This window comes from Mirounga leonina, unplaced genomic scaffold (assembly GCF_011800145.1).
Source record: "Mirounga leonina isolate KUSES-001 unplaced genomic scaffold, KU_Mleo_1.0 Mir_170, whole genome shotgun sequence".
Taxonomy (NCBI): Eukaryota; Metazoa; Chordata; class Mammalia; order Carnivora; family Phocidae; genus Mirounga; species Mirounga leonina.
In genome coordinates this window covers 29,562,759-29,588,853 of record NW_023270433.1, presented here as the reverse complement: position 1 = coordinate 29,588,853, position 26,095 = coordinate 29,562,759, and the positions used below count along the sequence as shown (strand labels likewise).

Genomic DNA, 26,095 nt, shown 5'->3' with positions numbered 1-26,095 from the left:
CCACAGGGAGACTTGCTTGCCATCTTTGAGATGCCCCTTCTAATGATTGCTGATGATTGTGTTAAGGAGCTTTGATAATTTGCTTCTTGAAAAGACTCTTTGCCTAAAAATACATGCTGGTCAACTTAGTTACGCATTTTACTTTTTACTGAGAGCAGTATCCTACCTAACCTATTTTAAATTCCAACTTCTCTGATACCCACTGTCCAGGAAAAAAGGCATAAGAGACTACTATGCTTTGGAAATACAGCATACCACCTGGGTGCTACATTTTATAACAGGCATCAACAACACAAGCAGGGGGCAGTGGGAGAGGGAGAAGCAAGCTTCCCGCCAAGCAGGGAGCCCGATGCAGGGCTCGATTCCAGGACCCTGGGATCATGACCTGAGCCGAAGGCAGACGCTTAAAGACTGAGCCACCCAGGCGCCCCCCCAATTTAGACACTAATATTGGGAACCCTCTCCTCCTCCTCAGAGCATAATACACAGAAATCCCAGAGAGGGGGCCTCTAGCCTCAGCTGTCCTTTAGGAACCCAAGTGACAGAGATATCAGGCAACAGGATGACTCTGGAGTAGGTTGCATCCACTTTGCTGAAGGGAAGATTACTTGGTGAGGGCAAAGTCCCATGGGATTTTGAAAGTGAACTAAGGCCCTGGAGAGTTTAACCAATGGAACTGAGATTGAAGCCCAATTATGTGATTTCAGTTTCCCTTAATCAGCCCTCTCTTGTCAGTTCCTATCATAAAGGCAAAGATGTTGGGGCTAGAAAAGTACAGCAGAGGTCTTCTTATCTAACAGATGAGAAACTGAGGCCCAGAGAGGTCCAGCGACTGGTCCAAGATCAAATACCTGGTTAAGGGCAGAGCAGAGTTAGAGTCATACCGTGTTTCCTTACTCCAGGACTAGAGACAATGATTTTTTTAAAATCATTCTCAACAGACATTCCTGCCTAGATAGACCAGGAAGTAAAGACAGCAAACATTCCTTGAGCACCTACAGATGCTTTGACATATATTTTTAATACTCTCAACTATTTTCTGATATAGCTATTACCCTCATGTTCAAAGTCATGGAAAAAAATGAAAAACTGGGGCTCTGAAAGGTTCAATTACTTGCCCAAATTCACACATCAAGAGAGGAGAGAGCTGGGATTTCAACTCTACAGCCCACATTCAAGAAACAGCAATGACTTTGATCTTGCCAAGAACCAGAGCCACGACCAGTGTATGTGTGAACCCAAAACATATTGCAGGGGTTCTAGATGCCCTCTTTAGTGACAACCACATATAACATGCAATGAATCCCCCTTACAATATGAGATTGTAATACATCTTCCAGTGACTATTTTTTTCTGCAAACTGTTTTTATTTTTAAATCTAAAAACTGTCCCCTAGATATTTTGCATTTATATCACTTATTTATCACTTACCAGATCTCCTGTGAAACACTATGAAGAACTGAAGTCTAAAAGATAACACACTGAGGGGCGCCTGGATGGCTCAGTTGGTTAAGCATCTGCCTTCAGCTCAGGTCATGATCCCAGGGTCCTGGGATCGAGCCCCATGTTGGGCTCCCTGCTCAGCAGGAAGCCTGCTTCTCCCCCTGCCCGTCCCCCCTGCTCATGCTCTGTCTCATTCTCTAGCTCTCGCTTTCTCTCAAATAAATAAATAAAATGTTAAAAATAAATAAAGTAAAACATACTGAACTGATGCACCACATTCCAGGATTATTTACTTCTTTGCCATTTGGGTTTACATATCTGAAATACAACTTTATCAAGATAGAACAGTTATCCTCGTTACTTAAACTATATTTACTATTATCTAAATGTCTTATGTCACATGGGTTGTAGCTAGCATAGCTGGGGGATAAGAAATGCACCAATGGAATTCATTTGCGGTTCATTCATTGCCAGATCTAGAGCTTGGCCTTGGTCATTTCTCACCAGAGGGTATTCTCATTTGCTGGGAGTGATATGATGTTTGTTAGCCAGCAATCAGAAAGGCCATAATAAGGCAGCCAGGGCCAAACACCTGGAGAGTCCCACATGTCCCAGTTGCTCTCTGAACAGAGGGGTAGATAGAGGCAGAGTGCGTGTGGCAGAGACACCGATGGAGGAACCCAGCCCTTGCCAAAACCAAAGTCATAAACCTGCCACCATGTACAAAATGTGGGCTGGAGGCCTAGCAGGAAAGAAGAGAGACCCGTTCCCTTATCAGGCAGAATTCTCTCTCTCTCTCTCCAAGCATAATCAGGCCCTAAATGAGACTATAGGACCCAGTAAATGGACAAATAACACCCTAGGTATGGTCAGTAAAATACAGAAAAATGAACAGCCATGAAGCCCACTCATTGGAGTCTGAGCACTGGACCAGGAATATTTTCCTACCTTTTAGTTATAAAATGACCCCTTCCTCCCTCTCTTTCTTCCTTCCTTATGTAAACATTTATTATCACTTAATGTATTCCCAGCATTATGTCAGTAACCAGATATATAAATTAGTATATGTCCTTGCTCTGTTTTTTTTTCTTTTATGCTTCATACCTTAATTGGAATTTGAATATTGTTGGCCAATGGTAACAATTCTTGTACTGCTTATTACCTTTGACATGGGGTCTTAGGATTGACTTATAGACATTTTATTTGAGCCCCATACCCTTTTGCATGACAAGCTTGGTTTGGTTTGGTATGACTTGGAGCTATTTTGTTGAGATTTTTATGTGGGTATATGTGTATGCACATGTGTATCTTTAACAAGAATAGGTTGTGTATAGATTCTCTCCCACATTTTCTTCCTTTCTTTGCCCTCATGTGTGAGTAGTGGAAAGCTTCACTAAATGGAGAATTTCTAGAATGTGCACATCTCTTTCCTGTGGAGTAAGAATGTTTTGGGCTTCTGAAATGGCTAAGGCAAGCAATGCTTATTTCTTTTCACATTTATCCTTATGTGGTTATCACCCTCCGTCCCATTTTCCTGATTTACTTTGTAATCATATGTCATTTCATGACATTACATGGTGTATTTATTAGTTTTTTGTGCCCTCCCTACACACACACACATACTAGACATCTGTTCATGACTCTGCCTTTGGCAGAGTGGGTGCTCCCTCTCTAGAATTGTTGAATGCAAAATGAGTGTATGAGTGAATTTAGGTTAGAAGAGATCATTCACTTTGTATTACTTAGCCCTTGGTTTTTATTTAATCTTAAGCAATACACCAAGAATTTTGTGCTTTCTGGTCCATATTGTCAATTTTCTGTATTGTTCATCTTCAGAGAAATTAAGGTCAGAGGATTCTATCTATAAGTAGGTCCTCTAAAGATTCAATCTTTTATTCATTCAACAAATATTGATTGAGCTTACTATATAGCAGTCCCTCTTCTAAGCACCATACAAGGAATGGCAAAAGTCCTTCCCATAAGGACATCATAGTCAACTGGAGAGGGACATACAAACAATAATTGCAGTTAATTGGGTATATGTCAGGATAGAGATCTGTATACTGTATTGTGGGGCAATGACAAGACAGGGTCCCTCTTTTCCTGAGGGAATCTGGTAAAGGCTTTGGGAAGGGTAGTGACATTTTCACTGGCTCTGGGAGGATACATGAGGGAAATCGTTTTGTGTTCTTTATAATCTACTTCATTAAACCTGTATTCCAAAAGACCTTCATTAATCTGATATGCTTAATTCGTTCAGCATTGAATAACTACTTTGTACCTTATACTTGGCTAAGCCCTGGGGGAGTATAACCAAGAATAAGACAGGCAGGACATCCCATGACAAAGAACAACAATAATAACATGTAACAGTTTCTGATAAGAAATAGAAAAGAGAAACACAAGGTAAGAAATCCGTGTATAACAAGAATGTCTGAGCTAGTCTGCGGAATCCAAGAAAGCTCCCTCAAGGAAATACTATTTCACATATCCAAGCATGCATGAATTTATCCCCATCTGTTCATTAAGATAAAGAAGAGCAATGCAGTTCCATCATGTACAGTCAGGACAAACAAAACCCCTTAGCATCTTATTTTAGCAGAGATAGGTGTTACTAGAAAAGAGGGAGGGCTGAGTTCTTAAAGCTATTCAAATATTTGTCCATGGCAGAGCATCAACTCATTGTTAATGGGACATTAGGCACAAAATATTGCTAAGTCTGAACAACCACACTTAGCACCTGCCAATGTGATACACGCCATTGTGTGCCTGTCGGACCCTGAGTCCTATCTCCTCCCGCCAATGTCCCATCCCATTCTGACTTGCCTCCAGTTCTATTTCCACGACCCCATTCTGTCCTGTACTTTAACAGCACCTGAGTTTTTCAGTACTTACAACACATTACACTTAACTTGTTTTGTCTTCTATGTTCTCAATATTAAACATAAATTCAACAATTATTTTTATTGAGTCACTACCAAGTAAAAGTCTAAGTCATTAAAATGAAGGCTCTGGAGGCAGGTCTTCTTGGCTCCAGAGCTGGGGTTTGTGCCTTACTAGCTCTGACCTTGGACAAATTATTTCATCCCTCTGTGCCACAGATGTTGTATTTGTGCAGTCAGGGTAACACGTGCACACAGGGTGATGCATAATGGCCACATTCTAGTGCTGCCTCCGCTGCTGTCCGACTATGTGAGGCCAAGTCCCTGCGACCTTCAGTTTCCTTGCTCGTAAAGTGGAAAATACCTGTAAACGATGCCAGTTTTGCAATTCTACAGTTTAATTTCCACACCCATGTGCCATTCATGATGTTGTCCTCTTTATCCATCTAAAATAGATATTCCGTAATGACAGGAGGAATGTGAGGAAAGGGAACTCTTACACAGTGATAAAGTTTATCTAACACCATAAGCGTGTACCTGGCAAAGAAGAACATCTATAAGGTCACGTTCTTCCGGGGAAATGCTGAAGTTGGGATGAGGAAAATAAAGATGGCGTACGATGTGGTGGAAAGTGTGAAATTTGGAACTCAGTTGTCCTGAAGACCAGTGCCAGGGCCTCCACGTGCCAGCTGTATGCTCTGGCGGGTACCGAACTTTCTTTCTTCACCAGTACAACAGGGGTAACAATACCTACACTAGGGACCTTCTGAGCATGAAAAATACTATGATGAAGTACCAGACACCTAGGTATCAATAGATGATGGTAATTAGTAACTTTATTCTTCATTGATGGTTCTCAGTATTCACCTGTGGCAGAATTGGTGACAACATAGAATACACCGTGCTGAGTGCTAGAAGCATAATCAAGAAACAGAAGACATGGTCCCTGTCTTCAGGAAGCTTACAGTCTACACAAAGGCATTATGATTTATATGATAATATATACATATTAGTTCAAGATAACGAGAGGTGCCAATTATAAAGAAGGGACAGTCAGCCAGTTCACAGTATGAGAAGTATAGCTTGGGCCAACATGTTCAAATAAAGATTTATCGGGTAAATAATGTATTGCCATATAATGGAGTAATAATTCATCATGATGTGAGCTTATAATGCCTTGTTGGGCACATGTGTGTCCCAGTCATTTCTCATCATTGCAGCTCACACATTCAGTTAAAAGAATTTAGTTCCAGCATAAGTGAGCTTTATCATAGATCCTATTACAATTTATTATTGCAACTCATGTTTTTATATGAACTTAGAATTTAATAGGATTGCCTAAAACCTCGCCGAAATGATCAATTATTGCCATCTCTAATTCTTTTGAAGAATTAAATACAAACTACTATTTAAACCTCTATCTCTGCAGCATGACATCTTTTAAAAGGATCTGGAGCCTCAAAAGTTTGGGTTTTGCTTTTGGTTTTTTAAAGTCCCTGGTCTCTTTTATCAGACCGTTCTCTCCAACTTGACATTTCTTAAACATTCCTTCCCCAGATTTTTATTGGTGAGATATCCATGTATTTCATAAAGTCAACCAGAGAATCTCTGATTGCCCAGGAGAAAACCATTCTGACCGGAGAATGCTGTTACCTGAACCCCTTACTCCGAAGGATCATAAGATTCATAGGTGAGTACAAGAGCATGCTGAACCGAGCCCTCACTTATAGGTACAATCTACTAAACTTACTACAGATGAAGAGGCTTGATAGAATAAACTAAGCTATGGAAGCATCAACTTTAAAAAGCAAGGGTTTCTTTAGGGATTTTCCAGGAAGTGCAGACATTGAGCCTGATTATAGTGCCAAGTCCAGTTTCTCATCCTTGAAGTGAAGCAGGATTTATTCAATTGTCCTACAAATGATTTCAACTTGAATTTTTTTCCCCTGTACAATATTTATCTGAGATTCCCTCTGGACATTCATTTTAATGTTGACTGAATACTGTCATATAACCTTTAACTGAGTCTGGCAAGGGTGTGGGGGCACAGCAGGGGACACCAATAAAATGAACTTAGAAATAATCAAATTTCCTGGCAAAGATTTCCCATCCAGTATAATTTTGTTATGCAGGGAACTCTACACAAAGTATGGGAATGTAATTCATCAGAGTCTGGAAAACAGTGCCTTTCCAAGGTTGGAAAACAAGTAGTTTTATTAGTGTTCATGATAAGAAATAATTAAGGCATGTTCTATATCTCTCCTCCTAGAAGTTTTATAAAAACATCTGAGGTGATGTGGATAACGATTATAGAATGGGAATGAATATGTATATGAGAATAGGTAGGAAATAGATTTTACGGAGTTCCTACACAGTAAATACTCAATAAATAACTGTTACAGTGTTCAAATGAGATCTTACAAATATCTACTGACCAGATGTTCATGGGAGCCAGGATAAAACTCCCGAAGTGTGAACATGACTGGTATTAAAACAAGCTGAGATACCATTTAAAACATACAGAATTGACATCTGAGAAAGTGAAGGCCAGAATACAACATCCTCTCGACTCTTGTGGTTATCCTCAATTCTGTTTCTTCCTGTTGTAGAAAAGGGTTGGATTACATCAAGTCTTAAGCAAATGACCACACTAAAATTGAATATGCAAGAACTTCTGTGATTGGAGTGGGAATGAGGGAAGTGGTAGAGTGGGAAGCCTAAGAGAATCCAATTTAAAAGAAGCAACTCTTAACATCAAAATAGTCTTCAGGGCTGCCTGGGTGGCTCAGTAAGTTGAGCTTCTGCTTAGGTCATGATCTGGGGGTCCTGGGATCCAGGCCCCCCAGGCCCCACCCCGTTGGGCTCCCTACTCAGCACAGAGTCTGCTTCTCCCTCTCCCTCTACTGCTCCCCCCCTGCTTGTGCATGCTTGTGAGCGCACTCTCTCTCTCTCCCTCTCTCTCAAATAAATAAAATCTTAAACGGAAAAATAGTCTTCAGCATCTACTGATGGTATCTGCAGAATGACCTGTGGAAGTCTGCGGTGAGCTCACTAGGTAATCCCTGGTCAATATGATGTCACCACTGTCTGTGAGTTCACTCATTCCAAACAGTGGTGCCTTTCAAAGATGTCCAGAGTTTGGTCACTTCCCACCAGAGTGGCTAGGTAACAAACCATCAAGGAGAAAATAAAGGAGAGAAGAAAATCTTTATTATACAGGACAGTGGACTAGACACTTTATGAACATTATTTCATTTAATCCACCCAACACCCTGTAAGGTAGTTTATAATCCTAATTGTACAGATGAAGACCCTGCTATAAAATGGGGTAAAGTCACTTTTCCGAAGGAGTGTGAGAGTGCATATGTCTATACACACATTTACGTAATTTGACTCAGAGAAGATTTTATGATCACTGTCTGATCATATAATTAGAGCAAGTAATTTAAGCAGAAGGTTATTAGATTACAGTTAACTGGCAATATCTTTAAAAGTCACTGTTGTTCTTTCTTGGCAAAGATAAGGAAAGAATCTGGGGCAGAGTCCAAAGAAGAGAAATTGTAATTGGCATCTATCATGTATGTAGACCTGTCTCTCTGCATCGTCGGGGCAAGACTTGGTTCACTGAGGAATATCAAAAGACCCCCCCCCCCAACTATCCAGGAACAAATCTTGCAGATTGCCTGTGGTAGTACCTGAAATTCCTACTAGAGTCATGCATCGAGCTGAGGTGTGGTTTCAGGAAGATGATTAAAGTAGAAATGTCTCACCCTAGAGGAGCATCAAACTCCCATTTTCATAATCAATGACACATTAGTCCATTGGAGTCTATCATAAGCTAAGAGAGATGGTGCTCACAGGGAAGGGTGGGGAGATTGCCAGCAGGTAACATGCAAATCTTGGAGAATGAGAGGAACAGCATCAAGAAGGAAGGGAGGTTGCTGGGTATGGAAGCACTTGCTTCATGCTTTCCCTCTTTTGTTTTATGGCACCAGGATCTGCCCAGTTGCTTAAATCCAGATCCTAGAAGTCACCTTATGCTATCTGAGAACTTGTTAGAAATGTACATTCTTAGTCCTCGTCCCATACCTACCAAACCTGGGAATGGAGCCTGATGATCTGTGTTTCATGACTGGTCATCCAGGTGATTCTGATGCACTCTGAAGTTTGGGAGCCCCAGGTGTAGGCCAGTGAAATATCTTGCCCTATAAGTGGTCCCCCTACATCTTATCTTGCAACGTGGTTCCAGCACCCCAGGCGCACAAAAATATCTTCCACTGACCATTTTGCAGATCTTTCCGGAGCCAAACTATGATCAAGTCATTTCCCTGCTTAAATTCTTTCAGAGCATCCCTGGTGTTTTAAACCGTGCGATGCTTCTCCCTGGTTCCTGTTCATGTGCTGCTCCTTCTGCCTAGGGTACCCCATTGCCATCCTCCCACCCCTAAGGCTGACGATCCTACTCATCCTCCAGAACACTGCTTACACATTACCTCTTCACCAACCCAGACAGCTAGCTACCTCCTCTCCCAGCCCGCCACTGAGCCTGCGTCTTTGATAGGAGCTCACCTAGCCCTGTAATTATCTAAGTCCGTTACTCCCATTACTGTGTGATCCTTTGGAGAGCAGGGACTGTATCTTTTCACTTTTTATCAACAGCATATTGCAAAATGCCTGGCACATAGTAGGTTTTCAATAATTTTTTTTTTGGTAAGTAAAGACCAAAGATTAACTTTGTTAAATCACAGATTTGCCTAAAATTGTTTCCATAAATGCTGGTTCTTAACTATTCATTTGCCTCTTGTTTAATTAACTTTATTACCGCTCTTCAGCTTAGTTCTAGGAAATTAAAGTACATACGTTAGGCAATTTCTTTTTTTTTTTTAAAGATTTTATTTATTTATTTGAGACAGAGAGAATGAGAGAGAGAGAGCACATGAGAGGGGGGAGGGTCAGAGGGAGAAGCAGGCTCCCTGCCAAGCAGAGAGCCCGATGTGGGACTCGATCCCGGGACTCCAGGATCATGACCTGAGCCGAAAGCAGTCGCTTAACCAACTGAGCCACCTAGGCGCCCATATGTTAGGCAATTTCTAAGAGAAAGAGAAGTCTGTCCTAACTTCATATAGAAGAGTTGGGGTGGGGAGGGGTCTATGTATCTTAAGAAAGGCAACTTACTTTTTTTGAGTATCTGGATGAATGTTTATAAGAGGAAAAAACATACTACTTAAAGATCCTTTAAATGGGGAGGTTTTCTTTGAAAAAATTAAAGTAAGGCAGTAATCAGATGTATTAGAAATGTTATTGTAAAGAGCTTAACAGTCCTTTTGTCTAGCCTAATAGCCACCAAAAATCATTAGAAAATGACAACTGTTTTAGCTAACTATTCTAATTAAGTTGAAATTGTATGACTTTCTCTTGCAGTTTATGTAATTATTCTAGAATCCATTATAAAAAGTATTTCCCAACAAATATGATCAGCTTCTCACTGCAAAGTGACCAGTGAATTAGCAAAATATTTTTAAACAAAGTAACGCTTTATGCCGCCAAAGGTAAGAAAAAGCTTGGTATTGCTGTCAAAGGTAAGGAAAAGCTTGGTATTGGAATACATTTCTGGCAGGACTGTATCCATATACCCTTTCTGTGTAGCAGTTTGATGGTGCATTTCAGTAGCCTTAAAAATAACTATCCTTTTTACCCAACTTCAAATAATTTATCCTAAGGAGATGATCATTGATGTCTATTAATTTTTATGGGCTAAAATTATTTTTATAACATAAATTAGAAATATCTAATGACACACTTTTTTCAAAATAATGCTAACTCCGTAAGTTGCAACCTCAGAAAATGTTATTTTTAAGAATTTTTAATGAAAGGGGAAATATTCGTGATATGATATGAGAAAGTCAAGACACTACGAATCTGTATTTCAGAATAAGAAGGATACAACATCATAGGTGTGTGTGTTTGTGTGTGTGTGTGTGTGTGTATCCCAGCTAAAAAAGATTGAAAGGAAATATACACTCACAGTTAACCTTTGTCACTTCTGAGTTGTAGGAGGATGGTTGAATAATTTTTATCTTTCTATTCTATAATTTCCAATTTTTATCATGAATAATTTTAAAATCAGAAAAATAGCTAAACATTATTTTTTAAAGGGGCCAAGGGGAGGAAAAATAGGGGAAAGGTAGAGGCTATCCAGGTTGGCCAAGTCCTTTAACGTGATCTTCAGTGTAGGAAGCAGAGCTGAGAGTGGCACCTTGGCTCTCAGTCTAATGTAGTCTGACTGGCGTGGACCTGAACAGTATCCCCTCATCCCCACCCCACAGATCCAAATTAAATGTTCAGTGAAAAAGTGGCAAGAATAGTGAAGTCAGAGGGAAAACATTCAAATGAAGCCATCTCCTCCTGTAGATAAAAACTAACTGCATTGACCTTGACAGAGAGGATGGAATTGCTCTGATTCACAGATCCAACAATAAATTGGTTTTCCCAAAGTGGTCATTATAAGAAAGATGCCCAGCCTCCCGGATGTAGGTTCCACCCACTTCTAAACTGTGGTTTAATTTGTCAAGTTGTGTTTCCATGACGTGGGAAGGGAGGAAAAGAATTGACTGAACTAACAAGTTTCACCAACATTTTATAAAAACAAATGCAGTCAAATTAGTAACACACATTTGGACTTCTCCCTCTCCTCGTTGTTTTCCTCTGCATTCTTTTCCCTTCCTATACCATCCTTTTGGTGTTGCACTAAACTGAACAACAACAACAACACACAGGTTTAAGCTCTCAAAAGAGATAGACCCTTGCATTCTTTTTTCAGCAGCCAAGACAAAATAAGGAAGTCACATTTTCCAAAAAATTCATGAAGAGAAGTTTAGTTAAATCCTTTACATTAACTAATATACTTGAGGAAATGTAGCCTTGTAAATATCAATTATTAAATAGTAAGTTTTGGGTTTAATATTGAAAAGTAATGAATAAAAAACATTAGAATTTGATGAGGGTTTTGAGGTTGTTTGCCATATGGAAGGAAAACTAAATTAACTTTCCCTTCCTGAATAAATAATTTCTTTTGAGTTAAAGGAAAAAATTCATCCAAATATGTCAAGATTAGACTGTCTATTAGCAACTAAAATAGCCTGTCACCCAGAAGCTATTTATTATGGGCTTTCCATTTGGGATCACTGAGTTGCTCCATTATTACTTATAATAAAAATTTAATTAAATATCAAGCAAGTCTTATGCCATTAGGTCAGGTCTGAACATTAGGTAGTACTGGACAGAATAGAAAGTACTATGGTAAACAGTTAATTCATGTAACACTAATTAATTGCCATAAATTAAGTGTGATCTAAATGGAGCATGAATATATTAAATGCAGCTTCAAAGGTCACAGTGTTTTATGGTCATAAGAATTGATACCCTGAGACAAGCTTAATGTCAGCCTTTTTGAGAACTAGAAAATCCTTCTCAATTTTGAAAGTCACTTAACTATACTTTATCTAAAAAGAGACTTAATTGGATTCAGTAAGTCCATTTCTATGTACATTCAGTATTTATAATTAAATTATAAACTGGAGGACTGATCATATTCATTCAACCTTCAACAAATAATATGCTGGGCATCTACCATATAGTAAGCACTGATTAAGTTTTTGAGGACAAATTAGTGAACCAAAGAGAGATTTATTTGCCCTCACTGAGTTTATATTCCAGTAGGGGAAGCCAAGCATTAAACAAAATAAATAAGTAAATTATGGTGTTCATTAGAAGATAAGTGCTATGAGGAAAAATAATGTAGAAAAAGGAAATGCGGAGTTTGTAGGGGCAGATATGCAATTTTAAGTGGGGAGGGAGAGGCTGTCCTACAAGGAGAATTGTCTAGAGTTGGCAGTGACTTCCTAGCAGGACAGTGACCATCCCAGGAAACTAGGTGTCCACTGTACCAAGTGAAGAAGTTGAGGTTCTATTTTTTCTAAAAAATAACTTGCAGTGCCCAGGCACCCACCTTTAGTCCTGAGACAAGAGGCTAGACCCTGACAGAAAAATGTCAAAAGCAAGGCAGGGCATGAGCCTATAAGCAGATGGAGGTATTTCCAGAATTCAGCGATAGAAACCAGAGTTGAGGGCGCCTGGGTGGCTCAGTTGGTTAAGCGACTGCCTTCGGCTCAGGTCATGATCCTGGCGTCCCGGGATCGAGTCCCGCATCGGGCTCCCTGCTCAGTGGAGAGCCTGCTTCTGCCTCTCTCTCTGCCTGCCTCTCTGCCTACTTGTGCTTTCTCTCTGTGTGTCAAATAAATAAATAAAATCTTTAAAAAAAAAAAAAAAGAAACCAGAGTTGAAGCTTTAGGATATGCATCAGGAGAAGAAAGCCAGGATGGATCTTAGGGGAAAAATGGAACCTCCGTTTCTGGAAACTCTGTTTCTGGGCTTCATGAGCAGCCAAGCCAACAGACTTTGAGACTGACATGTTTGGTACTTCCTTCTAGGGAGCAAAGATGCCAGGGGCTGTGGGGGCCGGGGGCGGGGTGCGCAGCGTGGGGCGTTGCTGGAGCTGGGAGCCTTGAATGACTAAAAGGCACAACCAGACCTCTGTTAGGGTCTCCAGAAGTTATGATGAGCCTGCCTGCGGTTGCTTTGCTCAGTGCACAGAACAAATCTGCTCTCCTTTGAGTGTCATCCTCCATGAATGAGAACATTCCAGACCGGAACAAGACTCCTGATCCAGAACTCTATAGATTACTCTCATTATCAAGAAGAAAGTTATTTAGCGTGGTGGCTCAGTCATTAAGCGTCTGCCTTCAGCTCAAGTCATGATCCCAGGGTCCTGGGATCAAGTGCCACATCCGGCTCCTTGCTCAGCAGGGAGCCTGCTTCTCCCTCTCCCACTTCCCCCAGCTTGTGTTCCTGTTCTCACTGTGTCTCTCTGTGTCAAATAAATAAATAAATAAAACCTTAAAAAAAAAAAAAAGTTATTTAGTCATATGAGACTCTAGTGATCCTTCCCTGAGGGCTCTCCCAGCACCAGTGTCTAAAGGCTGGACTCTAATAAAAGGAAGAAATAAGACGGCCACTTTCTCAACACTTTGCAGAAGAGCCAATGCAAATTCATGGCACTTCAGGGAACTTCTTTCCTGTAAAACAGTTTCCCAGCCTCAGCATTACTGAAATATTGGGCCAAATCGTTCTTTTCCACGTAGGGGTAGGGGACTGTCCTGAGTATTGTAGGACGCTCAGTAGCATCTCTCACCTCTATACACCAGATGTCAGTAACACCTCTGTCCCACTAGTGACAATCAAAAATGTCTCCAAACACTGCAAAATGTCCCCTGGGAGTAGGATCTCCCTCAGTTTTAAAGATTTAAGAAAACAAGTATACTTCAGACTTTTGCTTAAAATATTATATCAATATTTTTGCTATGAAGATGTTACACACATCACAAAATTAGGCATAGTGAGATGCAGAAATACTGCCTGAGTATTAGAAATAGCTCCCAACAATTGATAAAGGGTCACTTATGTGAAAAATAAAATTTACAATATATAAAAATATCTAATTGTTACATTGCACACCTGAAACTAAGATGTCAGTGATACCTCAATAAAAAAAAAAAAAAGTGTTTTGGAAACAATTTAAGTTATCACATTAGAACATCATAACCGTGATTAGGAAATGCATCAAGCAGAGACACCAGGTCAGTATCTGTCAGTCACTAACAGGGCTTGATGCTGGTTGGTGGTGGGAATGGAGAGGATTCAGATCACCAGGTTTGCTTTAGAAACTTTTGAACATGATCAGAAAGGGTGGAACTCCAAGGCTGTTGTTTGGAAGCCCTCCAGAATTTGATATGCCCAGTGTTACATTCTTTGGTAGGTAAGGAATCTAAAATCTTCCGCTCCACATTTAGTTTGTATCTAGGGCACACTTCCTAGAATTATTTGCATCCACTTTCTCTATTTTATTGTAATATTTCACTGCCTCGGGGTGCCTGGGTGGCTCAGTCAGTTAAGCACAGGACTCTTGATTTCGCGTGGGGCTCTGCACTCAGCACGGAATCTGCTTAAGATTCTCCTCCTCCCTCTGCCCCTCCCCCCACAAAGGCACGATAGATAGATAGATAGATAGATAGATAGATAGATAGATAGATAGATAGATAGATAAAAATCTTTAAAAAGAAAATAATTCCACTGCCTCTGGCAAAAATTTTAGGATCTTTGTCTCTATGAACCAGATTTGGATCCACACTGTCTAGGGGAACTGAGAAGCAAATATTTAAAGACCAGGAGTAAGAGAGAAGTCAGACATTTGAGAGAGAAAAACACTGAGGAACTGTCCTCAGAAAGGAGGGCTAAAGAAGACACTCCTGTTGAGATGAAACCATATCATCAAGAAATCATGTCATTTTATGGTTTGGGGAAGTAGAAGTATGTTTGTTCTTTCATTTATAAAAATATTTGGGGGGTTTTCTAGTTGATTACCCATCATCTTTATTAAGTAATTATCCTTTATCTTCACTTATCAGTGAGTGGTTATAATAACAAATATAGGGTATTTTTTAAAACCACCAGCTCATCATATTGTAAAAGCTGCTTTATTAATACAAAGGATGAATAACACATCACAGAGTCGAATATTTGAAGTTGTTAGAATTATAGGGTTCTTGTCTCTTTCCTATGCTTTAAAAATAATTTTATAATCAATTTATTTAAAACACCTTTACTGGGGACATTTATTTCACTCAGTTATAAAAATAATAGTAACTAATATCTATATCAAGCTCACAATTCATAAAATGTTCTTACAACTATTTCTATGATTTGCATAATAACCCTGTGATACAAAGAAACTGAGGTTCAGATTAGTTGATTTAAATAAAATTGTTCTTAGGATTAAAACCATGCCATCAAGACAAGTAGACTGCTGTCAGCCTTCGGTGTTTTCCTGACCTCTGTAGGAAAGAGACCACAAGATCTTGTTTTGTGAACACCTGAAATTAACTGTCCAAGGAACTGATGTATTCAATTGTGTCAGAAACTTGTTTTTGAAGCATAAAATAATATTTGATGATATGTAGATCAGTTTGCACTGATGGTATTGTATTATACTAGAAAAAAAGTCAGATTTATTGCCAAGGTGATGAAAAAAGTACCTCATTCAATGATGACATATCTCAGGTATTCTATCAGACTCTTGTCAGAAAACTGTTGTCTAAAATACTGAGAAACTCTTGCTCTGTTGTGACAAGTGCAGTACATTTCATCAGGGCATGTTCTAAATCCTTGCCTCTTCTGTTTGTGTGTGTGTGTGTGTGTGGTGTGTGTGTGTGACCAAGCAAATAGAACTAAAGTACTTTTTTTCATGGCCTGATACCTACCCATATTTTTTTAAGTACATGAAAATATAAGCTTAGAAGATTATGATTAAGAGTATGGATTTAGGGGCGCCTGGGTGGCTCAGTTGGTTAAGCGACTGCCTTCGGCTCAGGTCATGATCCTGGAGTCCCTGGATCGAGTCCCGCATCGGGCTCCCTGCTCAGCAGGGATTCTGCTTCTCCCTCTCCCGCTCCCCCCCCCTTGTGCTCTCTCTCTCTCACTCTCTCTCTCAAATAAATAAATAAAATCTTTAAAAAAAAAAAAAGAGTATGGATTTAGAGGTACCTGGGTGGCTTGGCCGGTTAAACATCCGACTCCTGGTTTTGGCTCAGGTCGAGATCTCAGGGTCGTGAGATTGAGCCCACCTCTGACTCCACGGTCAGCATGGAGTCTTCTTGAGACTTTCTCTCTCCCTCTGCCCCCTCCCCTGCACGCACTCACTCTCGCTCTAAAATAAATAAATTAATCTTAAAAAACATATGGATTTAGAGCTATACTATTTAGTTTCTAATCTCAGCTCTTCTTGGTCGAGTTAATTGCCTCTCTATGCCTCAATTTCCTCTGTGAAAAGTGGACATACTAACAATGTCTACCCCATAGAGTTGTGGTGGGGACTGAGTGAACTATATTCTAAAGCATGTAGACCAATATCTAGTACACACTAAACACAGCATATTAGCTATCCTTGCTATTATTTTAATTATTTTTACCTAGTATCCATGGCACTCATATTCAAACATCTCATCCATGTAGTACATCCTTGCAAGGAAATGGGATGACCATGGTAACCACAGATAAGTCTCTTCATTAGGAAACCTTCAGTTTGAATAAAGCATGTTAAAAAGAAGACATTGCACCATCTTTACTTTTCCTAAAGAAATGGTTGTTTCCTGAAAGAATGGTCTTCACAACTGAATTGACATCAACAGCTGAGTGACTTTCTCAACTGAGATTTTCCTCTAAGGATCTTGATGTGGCAAAAGTAAAAGCAAAAAGGAACTCTGTGCATTTCTTTCTATCTTGGTATTCCATTTGCAATGGGGATTTGATGAAAGATGAGATTTCAAATTAAAAGTTGGTGATTGAATCAGAAAGTACGTTGAGGAAACTGAACCTACGCGTTCCTTAGGTGTTCCTCTCCCACTGTGGAAAATGGCACTGGTGAACCCATGTACTTGTACTTGCCCACGTGGGATAAGATTTTCATCCATCTTCCCACGAAAACAAAGGCTAGGAACTGATGTGTTCCTTGTTTTTTGAACGTAGTAGGAAAGCGATGACAAAAGATTCACAAAGCTGGTTAAATTTTGAACACGAGAAAATGTTCAAGCATTTCCAATGTCACACAGCACAATAGTTCTTCAATCCTCTCTTTCATTGCATCGTTTGCTCAACATAGACAGAAGAGCAGCCCTCTTTTAGAAATGTTGGATAAGAGGCTGAGAACATGTGTTGAGGGAGGAATAGGATTCCCTCCCCCTCTTCAGAGAGTACTGTTACCAACCTGACCCAGATAACTCATTTTTATGTCTTTTTCAATATCCTTTTCTTTTTGAAAGTTCTAGATGTTAGTTTTTCCACATGAAAATAGGTTAGAGTCATGATTCCATGTACCCCTGTGTTAATATTTAAACTGACAACCACTGCAAGTTCTCAGGATTCAGAAATGAGGATGTTTATCTCAAAGATATCTCTAGGTATAAAACTGTACCCAAGCTGATCGTGATTTCCAGATTCCTTATGCTTCACAGATCTCCCCGGTAGGAAATCTATCATGTTGTGTATAGCAGGGATTTCCATATTCCAATTTAAGGTTCTTTTTTCATTCTTGCTGCATTGAAAATGGAGAATCCTTTAACTTCCAAATGATGACTTACAAGTTTCCTGAGTCATGAGACACTTATTAAGTTCCAGTTTTCAATTATCCTCTTTATTCGCTAAGTGCCTAGCACTATGCTGGATTTTGTGTGGATGTCAACCCTGTGTTCAATAGAATCAGGGATGTGAGACACCAACACGAGCTAGAAAATCTGAACAAGTTCCTATGCTTTTTTATCCTCTTCTCCTATTCTTACTCTGAAGTTTCTTTAGCAGTCCATTAATTAACTCACAAATAAGTATTAAATGTTTACTATGTGCCACATTTGATACTAGGTACTTAGGATGCAACATTAATATAGGCGTGTTCAGTGCTCCTAGAGAGCTTATATATTCACAATTCCAATGGGAGAGATGGACATCACTAGACAATCACACAAATGTAAAATTCTCACTGGGACAAAGGGTACGAAAAAGTAAAATAGTATCATACTAGTCTAAAATAGGAATATTTTTTCCAAGACCCCATGTGATATGTGATTGTTTCTTTCACCCTCTTCACTCTTAAGTGAGGCAAGACCATCCACAGTATTCATGAGCAGATAGAAGTGTGGCTTGCTCTTGGCCACACTTGAAAGCAGGTTGGTGCACACAGCACGAGTCCGGTCCCCAGTTAGCAGGCTTTCTGCCAGAGCTCCTCAGCTCCAGTGAACTGGCATCTCCTTGAACCCCCACCGCTGTGTGGATGAAGAGCACACACAACTACAGGGCCCCTCAGGCACTCATCTCTAGAGCGTGTGGGTCTGTTCCCAGAAGGGGCCCCTGTCTGTTGCCCAGAAGTGTGTCTCTGAATACATTTAGAAGAATGAAGAAGGAGAGGAGACAGTTCCAGGCAAATTCAAACAGAACTCATCCAGTAGAGTGACCACAGCCCTATTTTCTGAGCAGTCTCAATCCCGAATCTCTGAGCCAGGGGCCAGATTGTAGGAGAGAAAGGAAATCTCTTCCTAGGTTTTCTCCCCTGATCTGTCTTTTAAGGAGAAGTTTGAGTTTTTCCTGAAGTAAAAGTCCGTGTGTGTGTGTGTGTGTGTGTGTATGAGAGAGAGAGAGAGAGAGAGAAAACCCACTCCATGGCACTTACTGATAATGGAACCCCTTCCTGATTCTCCTTTTGGGTTGGCATTAGGAGTTTCCATCTTTTTTCACAGGTATCGTGTATACTTTAGTAGACGATTGAGAGATGTTCTACCAGGGGCGATTAAGCAAGGTGCCATTTTAAACTGGAAATTACACATTTATAATTTAATATAGAATAGCTGGCCTTCAATTTAGAGGTTCCCCCTAAGATCACAGGATCTTTGTAGCTAAAAGGAATTTAGTCCTTCCCTCACCCCACCAATGCCTCTTCACCCCGTTACCACCCTACTGTCTGGGGCTAGGCTTCCTAATGAAGGTCACCTGTGTGAAAATCAGTAGCATCCTCCTTGGCACCAGGCAATCTGGTTATGTACTTTGACCAGTTTTTTGTCTGGAAGGCCTAAAATTATCCTGCTATGAGTCCTAGTATCTTTTTCTTGCATGCCAATTATCTGTGGCTTGCTACTTCTCCTTATGCATATTTCCTGGCCATGTCACTGCTCCTGCTACATTCACAGTTGAGTAAAAGGGTAGAATCCTGCACTGATTCCATAGCAGGGACCAGATCCCAGAGTTTTACCTCCATGTCCTAAATTGCTAGCAATCAAAGACCCTAACTTGTCCCGAGAGAGACTGAGATCAGATGGATCCACATGGAATCCTGAGGGAAAAAAATAAGGACTTTTTAATACCTTTGTCTTCCTCTTTCTTCATCCTTTATCTTTCTTCATGCCTGACAGGTGTCCTGTTCAGGCCACAAAGAAGATGCATGCTCAGGTTTCCTTAGCTGATCTGTGTCATCCTGACAAGAACCACAGACATCATCATTAATCTCTTTGTCCTAATTCCAGGCCCTTCTAGCCTTCTGTCCTCTCAGCATTCTAATGCCCATCATCCCTTAGGGATGGGGCAGTTTACAACCGCTTACCCCATACCACACCAGAATGTCTGAGCCTTGTAAGGTGGACTTTAGGCTCAACCAATTTGCCCCACCTCTGCTGTTGCTAATAGAGGCACCCTATTCTGATACCATGCTCGATGTGAAGCTTCTCCAAAAGGTTTACAGGGCTGAGCTATACCCTGAGATGGGATGGGATGTACTTCAACTAGATTTCCAAAAATCATTCAATCATCATATTGCCCTGTCCCTGGGTTTGACAGCCAATGTGAGGCAGAGAGTATGGGAATGCCTTTTCACTCCCTCAGCCAGAGTTCTGGCTTCTCCTTGTGTGTCCTCCCCAGCCACATCCTCCCCTGCGTTAGGATTGATTTTAGAAACTCAGTGGTCACATCCTCCAGGCCATGGCTCTTAGTCTTCCCATCCAAGCCTTTTTAGAATTCCAAACAAATGAACAATATCGACAGGTGTCTCAAGCACATCGCTCTGGCAAAGCAGGAGCATTTTACTTTTAGACTGTTGTGTTGGCTGTAAATCCATTCATAAATGTGATCAGCTCCCCCGAAGCAAGGAGGACTGTTGGGAGCAGATTCATAATATAAATAGAACCCACTGCAGGGGGCGTGGGGGGGGGGGCAGAGAGAGGGTTATAGGAATGAAAAATGTATCTGTTAAAATTTCAAAAATATGACCTCACTGAAAGAATTTTTGACACCAAGGTAGATTCTATAGACATTTTAAAAACCTCTCCTGCAAATCATACGTTGCAAGAAACCATAAATGGTGTTTCACCTGACCCTAAGGACAAAAGTAGCTATTGTGAGCTTCTGAGGCTGGGAAAAGACACACAAGGAGCCCAGGGTTCAGAGCAATGGCTGGAGTGTCTTACAAAAGCCCTGCAGGATCTGACTTTCTCTGTGAATCACTGCTGTGGGGTCCACCGCCCTTTGTTGGCACGGCCTGTGTCAGGCAGGTGGATTCCCTGTGCTGCCACAGTGCCCTTCTGAAGCTAGATCAAATGCACCAGAATGAAAGGTTTGGAAAGCAGACGCTTGTTAGGGCATCAGGAAAAGCAGAGATGATCCTAAGGAGGCAGAGAAGAAGAGGGGAAAGCCACTTTCTGCACAAATATCCCGAAACAATAAAGAGCAGGGCTGCCCACAGCAGCATCACCATGACCGTGGGGCTGGCACCTCAGACCCGGATCCGAGGAGCCTGGAAATCCCGTCTCAGAAAGTTCAAACCCGCCCTAATTGGAAGCACTTCTGACAAATAAAATGCCAGAGGAGAGTGCTGCCACTTTTCTTTTTTTTTCTTTTTTTTTTTTTTAAAGATTTTATTTATTTATTTGACAGAGAGAGACACAGCAAGAGAGGGAACACAAGCAGGGGGAGTGGGAGAGGGAGAAGCAGGTTCCCCGCAGAGCAGGGAGCCCGATGCGGGACTCGATCCCAGGACCCCGGGACCATGACCTGAGCCGAAGGCAGTCGCCTAACCAACTGAGCCACCCAGGCGCCCCACTCTTCTTTTTTCAAATCATAAATTACCCTAGTTTCCTGGAAAAGTATGCCCAGACAGACTTATTGCCCCCTTGAAAAAGCCAGAGAGACCTGGTCTTTAAGACTCTTGCTTGAAGGTGTAAAAAAATGTCTAACCATTCAGACTTCCAGAATCTGGGGGTGAAAATTGCCACGAATGATCAATGATTGCCTACTCTCAGAGGTCAGGCCCCCTGGGAGTGAGCCGGCTGAAGCTATTAAAAGAGCCAGTTCTCATTGTGATAAAGCACATCCTGGCAAAGCCACAAAAAAAGAAAATTACAGCAATCAATACAGATCAAAATGAAAACCGGATGAAGGTTTCAGCCAAACTTGTCTTCACTTCTATAATGCTATAATGGGTTAACTTTTGGGTGCTGATATCAGCACAATTCGCAGATCGAGGACATTGAATATGGGAGTCCAAGTGGGGTAGAAATTTAATTGAAACTACAGCAAATCCTTGACTAGGGTTAATACTGCCTCTCGCGCTTGCCAACTTCTCCCATAATTGAGCTGCGTTTCCGAAGTGTCTGTCCCTTCCAACAACTTGTACGTACCTCGGCTCTGCAGCCCCGCTTGATATATTTAACAGACGATATTCCACGGATAATCTATAGCTGTACTGTATAGACTTTGAAAGAGTTCACAGTGAGGCTTCCTATAAGGAATTCTGCTTTACCATGTTCAATCTTACCGGGACTAATCCCATGGAATTTGCCAGAGAACAGATAAAATCCAGGAAAGATAGCCTACCCACAGGATTCTCAGCCAAACAGCAAAGTCGGCGTGGCAGGAAGAATAACACTTCCTCTCCCAAAATCTCTGTATCCTGATCCCGGAAACTGTGGATTTGATACCTTATATGACAAGAGGGAATTTACAGGTGTGATTAAATTCAGGATCTTGAGATGAGGAGAGTATCCTGAGTTAGTCAGGTGGACCCAATGTAATCAAAAAGTCCTTATAAGAGGGAGGCAGGAGAATCTGAGTCAAAGAAGGAAATGTGACAATAGAAGCAGATGTCGAAATGATATGATTGCTAGAAGGAGGTCACAAGACAAGGAATGAAGGCAGCTTAGACGCTAGCTAGAAAAGGCCAAGTACGAACGCTACCCTCGAGCTTCCAGAAGGAACACAGCCCTGCCAGCATTTTGATTTTACCCCCGTGAAACCTAGTTTGGACTTCAGATCTCTAGAACCAGAAGAGGGTACACTTGTGTTGTTTTAAGCCGCTCAGTGTGTGGAACCTTGTTATAGCCACAGTCAGCAACGCATGTCTTTAACACTCGTCCCTTCTCCTCATTTTCTCTGCCCAACATCAAATGAAACATCCAATTCAATCAAGGTTTCTGGAATGACCTTTTTTCTCTCTTTTAGGGATAACTCCCTCACAACCCCATTCACTCTCAGCTGCCATGATGTCATAGATATCCCCTCGGAGTACTTGCATTTCCAAACAGGACTGGGGAGAATGTATTTTCTATCAGGGAAAAAAAGTAACTGCTGTTGAGTAGCTACTGAAGCCAGGCACCATAGTGGGTATTTTGGACCTATTCTATGTCATCTTTCCAACCTTGTGAGGTATCACTCCCTGCCAACCATGTTGTGACTGGGGGTCCCAAGGTTCAGAGAAGGCAAATCGCTTATACAAGGTGAATGAGTCAGCAATGCTGGGACTCAATGGAGCCCAAAACCGTAGGACTCCAAAATTCTAGTTCTGTCCATTAGAACATACTGCTTCTGCCTTACTTATACAAAACAGTAAAATGCAAACAGCAGAACGTCTGCATCCGTTTGGAGGGAATAATGGTTGGGGAAGTGGTTGGGGAAGCAGGCACCAGTCCCTGCAAAGATGAAAGTGAGGGCACCGTCTGACTCTGGTGAAGACCTCTTTGGCAGGTTGTTGTGGACTCTCACCGCTACGTCTTCTCTTGGGGACAAAACTGTACCGACGTCACCATTCCTGATCGTTTCCACTCTCCTTGTAGGGGTATTTGCCTTCGGACTTTTTGCTACTGACATTTTTGTAAACGCCGGGCAGGTGGTCACGGGGCACCTAACGCCATACTTCCTGACGGTGTGCAAGCCCAACTACACCAGTACAGACTGCCGGGCACACCACCAGTTCATCAACAATGGGAACATTTGTACTGGGGACATGGACGTGATAGAAAAGGCTCGGAGATCCTTTCCCTCCAAACACGCTGCTCTGAGCATTTACTCCGCCTTATATGCCACAGTGAGTATTCCAGTCCCGCTGTCACTCCCAAGATGAGCGTCTGGCTGGGATGTGAGTCTCTCTGCCCTCCTCACCTTCATTCTCTCATCGCTGTCACTTAGAGTGTTACAGGAAACATGTGACAGCATGTTTCTCCTGTACAGCATCACGCTGTTGCCCCCACACCCCCCTACCCAACATCCCAGGGTAATATGCTGACCTGTCAGAGGCTATTAATTTGGCAATGTCGATAATCTCTTAGTCAAATCTTCCCATTTTACAGAGGCAGAAACGGAGGCCCAGAGAATAGCTGAGAGCCCGCAGTTGGAGCTGGGACCCAGGCTCCTGGCACCAAGTCTGGGATTCTCCCACTGCCCACAACGACACTCCTTGCCAAAGTTTTCATTGGCTCCAGAACAGCACATATTTCTCACACCTGCCTACAAATTTGCAGGTGTGGGCCTTCATGCACATGGTTGCCTGGGTAGTGCAGCAGGACTGGGACAAAAACACAGCTTTCCTCTGCTCCCCCCGACACTCCTCCTCTTCATTTAACCAGAATGGATGGATGATCCTACGTGACCCCCAACACCCAAAAGTTCACTTCTCACTGCTCCCCAAATCATACAGGCTTTGACTGCCCCCACTAGGGTGTAATGTTCTCTTTATACTTTTTGCTTTCATTACAGAAAAAAACCTGAAGTGTGTCCCACATCTTTAAAATACAAGAAGAAACAATGGTGTCCCTTTTATTTTCCTACTCTTTAATTGCATCCATTCTGGAAATGACTTCATCTCCCCTTTCTCTGGCCTATGCTTCCTTAGAACCAGGAGTATAGAAGTATAGAAAGGATCAGCTCAAAGGCTGGATATCCTATGCCTTAACCTGTGGAAGAGCAACTATTGGTCAAAAACACACCTTTTCCTTACTTGAACTTATGTTCCAGGTATGACTAGTCTAGTGATTCTCAATGAAAGGGAGGGGAAGGAGAAGGCAGAGGAAAGACCCCTTTAAAATAATGCATTCTTCCCAGAGGTTCTGAGCAAGACTCACCCTACTCCCCAGGGGAGCGGGTTCCCACCATCTCCAGGGAGAGTAACTGTGCTCTCTGCTGAGAGTCTGCCTGTGATCGGAGCGTGTCCCTGATGTCGCCTGGATGCACACATTCGGGATGGAGAGAAGGTGACTGACTACAGGTCTGTTCTATTCAGTTCAGTTTAAAATAAATTGCTGAATATTCTCTTTAAAACAAGGGTTCCTATGTGCCAAGTTCACAGGATCACATCTGTAGGATGAATTTGTCAGCCACCAATTACCCAAAATTAGCTTTCCTAGTTATTCCTTTTAGGTCTACTTTTTAATGAATATGTGTAAAAATGATTTCATCTGGCCCCCACTAAGGAAACATGCATGTAGATAATAGAGAAGCTCAACTTACAAAACAGATCCATTGTAGCTTGGTAAGCCTTCTTTGCTTTATGATAGATAGATAGATAGATGATAGCTAGATAGATAGATAGATAGATAGATGATAGATCGATCGATCAGCAGGCCACATATTTTTTAAACAAAGAAAGTCCTTTCAGGCATTCAGCATATTCTTCAACTTTTCAAAATATCCATTTGTTCTAAATTATCTAGAACCAAATTTTATATGAAGCAATGTACTCTTGAACCCTTTTCTGTATATTGATCAAACTCAAGTCATTGCCGCGTGACATTGTATAATACAATTATGAAAATAAATCTGTTACTCATAATAATCGATTGTCTCATCAAATGAGATATAAATTTCTTTTGGGTAAAAAGAAGTCTGCTCACTCAGAATAGATGCTGCTGTAGCACTTATTTTCAAGGATTCAGATATAATCCAATTCAAATCATGCCCCACAGACGGACTATAATCAGATAAACCCTGATACAAGATTCCAATTGTGTGAACACTTTCTGAGCCCCTATTATGTGTGAAGTGCTTTCAGAAACCACTCAACAAGGATCTCCTAAGTGCTAGTTAATACTGTGAAGAATACTAAGCATTAGCTCATGCTCTTAATAGATTGTAATCTTATAGGAAGGATTTATGAAGAGTATACCTAAAAAACACAAAAACATAAAATACTCAAGTTACACATATTTAGTATAGATGTTAAGTGACATTTCCTAGACGGCATCGGAACGGTGTCATGATGTGCTCTCATTTGTGTAACCGATCTAACCAGTTCTCCTCAGGGCATCTATCACACATAATAGAGAATCCCGTCTGCCTGTATTCACACCACCGTTGTGAATTGTGAACTTAGGAAATTAAGTTTCCGTGGTCATATCGTAAAATGCATCTATTTCAACTGGTCCGTGCTCAGGCAATACAAACACACTATACACTATGAGTATTAGCATCCTATTTCAGAGTTGCAGACTCACTTGTCAAATTTTTAAAGAAATTATGGAATGGATCAGCAATGCCCTCTAGTGGTTTCTCGTAACCATTGCCAAAGGTGATTAACGACTTCTTTGAAAGAGGCGCTAGGCCCTGAGACACACATTTAATAACAGAGCCTCTGAAACTTTAAGAGTCTTGCCCAACTCCCCACAATGGACAAGAACAGCCTACATCTCAGGTGTCATGAATTGCATCATCCTTTCCTCAGGTCAGGTCTTCCCAACCTTTCAGATGTCGTGGGACCCATAGAAAGGCTCAATATTTTAAAACACGCTAGAGTAAATGCATGGAGAGAGCCCACCACAGCTGTTCCAAGGAATGTGAGAATCCATTTCCCAGCGCAG

At 41.2% G+C, this 26,095-nt stretch overlaps 1 protein-coding gene across 1 annotated transcript in view; it reads left to right on the top strand.

The window, feature by feature from the left end:
* PLPPR1 (phospholipid phosphatase related 1) overlaps positions 1-26,095 on the top strand; it is a 115,477-nt gene that overhangs the window by 79,117 nt on the left and 10,265 nt on the right. Inside the window, exons 3-4 of the mRNA XM_035016198.1 lie at positions 5,883-6,015; positions 23,081-23,331. Of these exons, the coding sequence (XP_034872089.1) occupies positions 5,883-6,015; positions 23,081-23,331 (384 nt within the window). The remainder of the gene's footprint in view (positions 1-5,882; positions 6,016-23,080; positions 23,332-26,095) is intronic.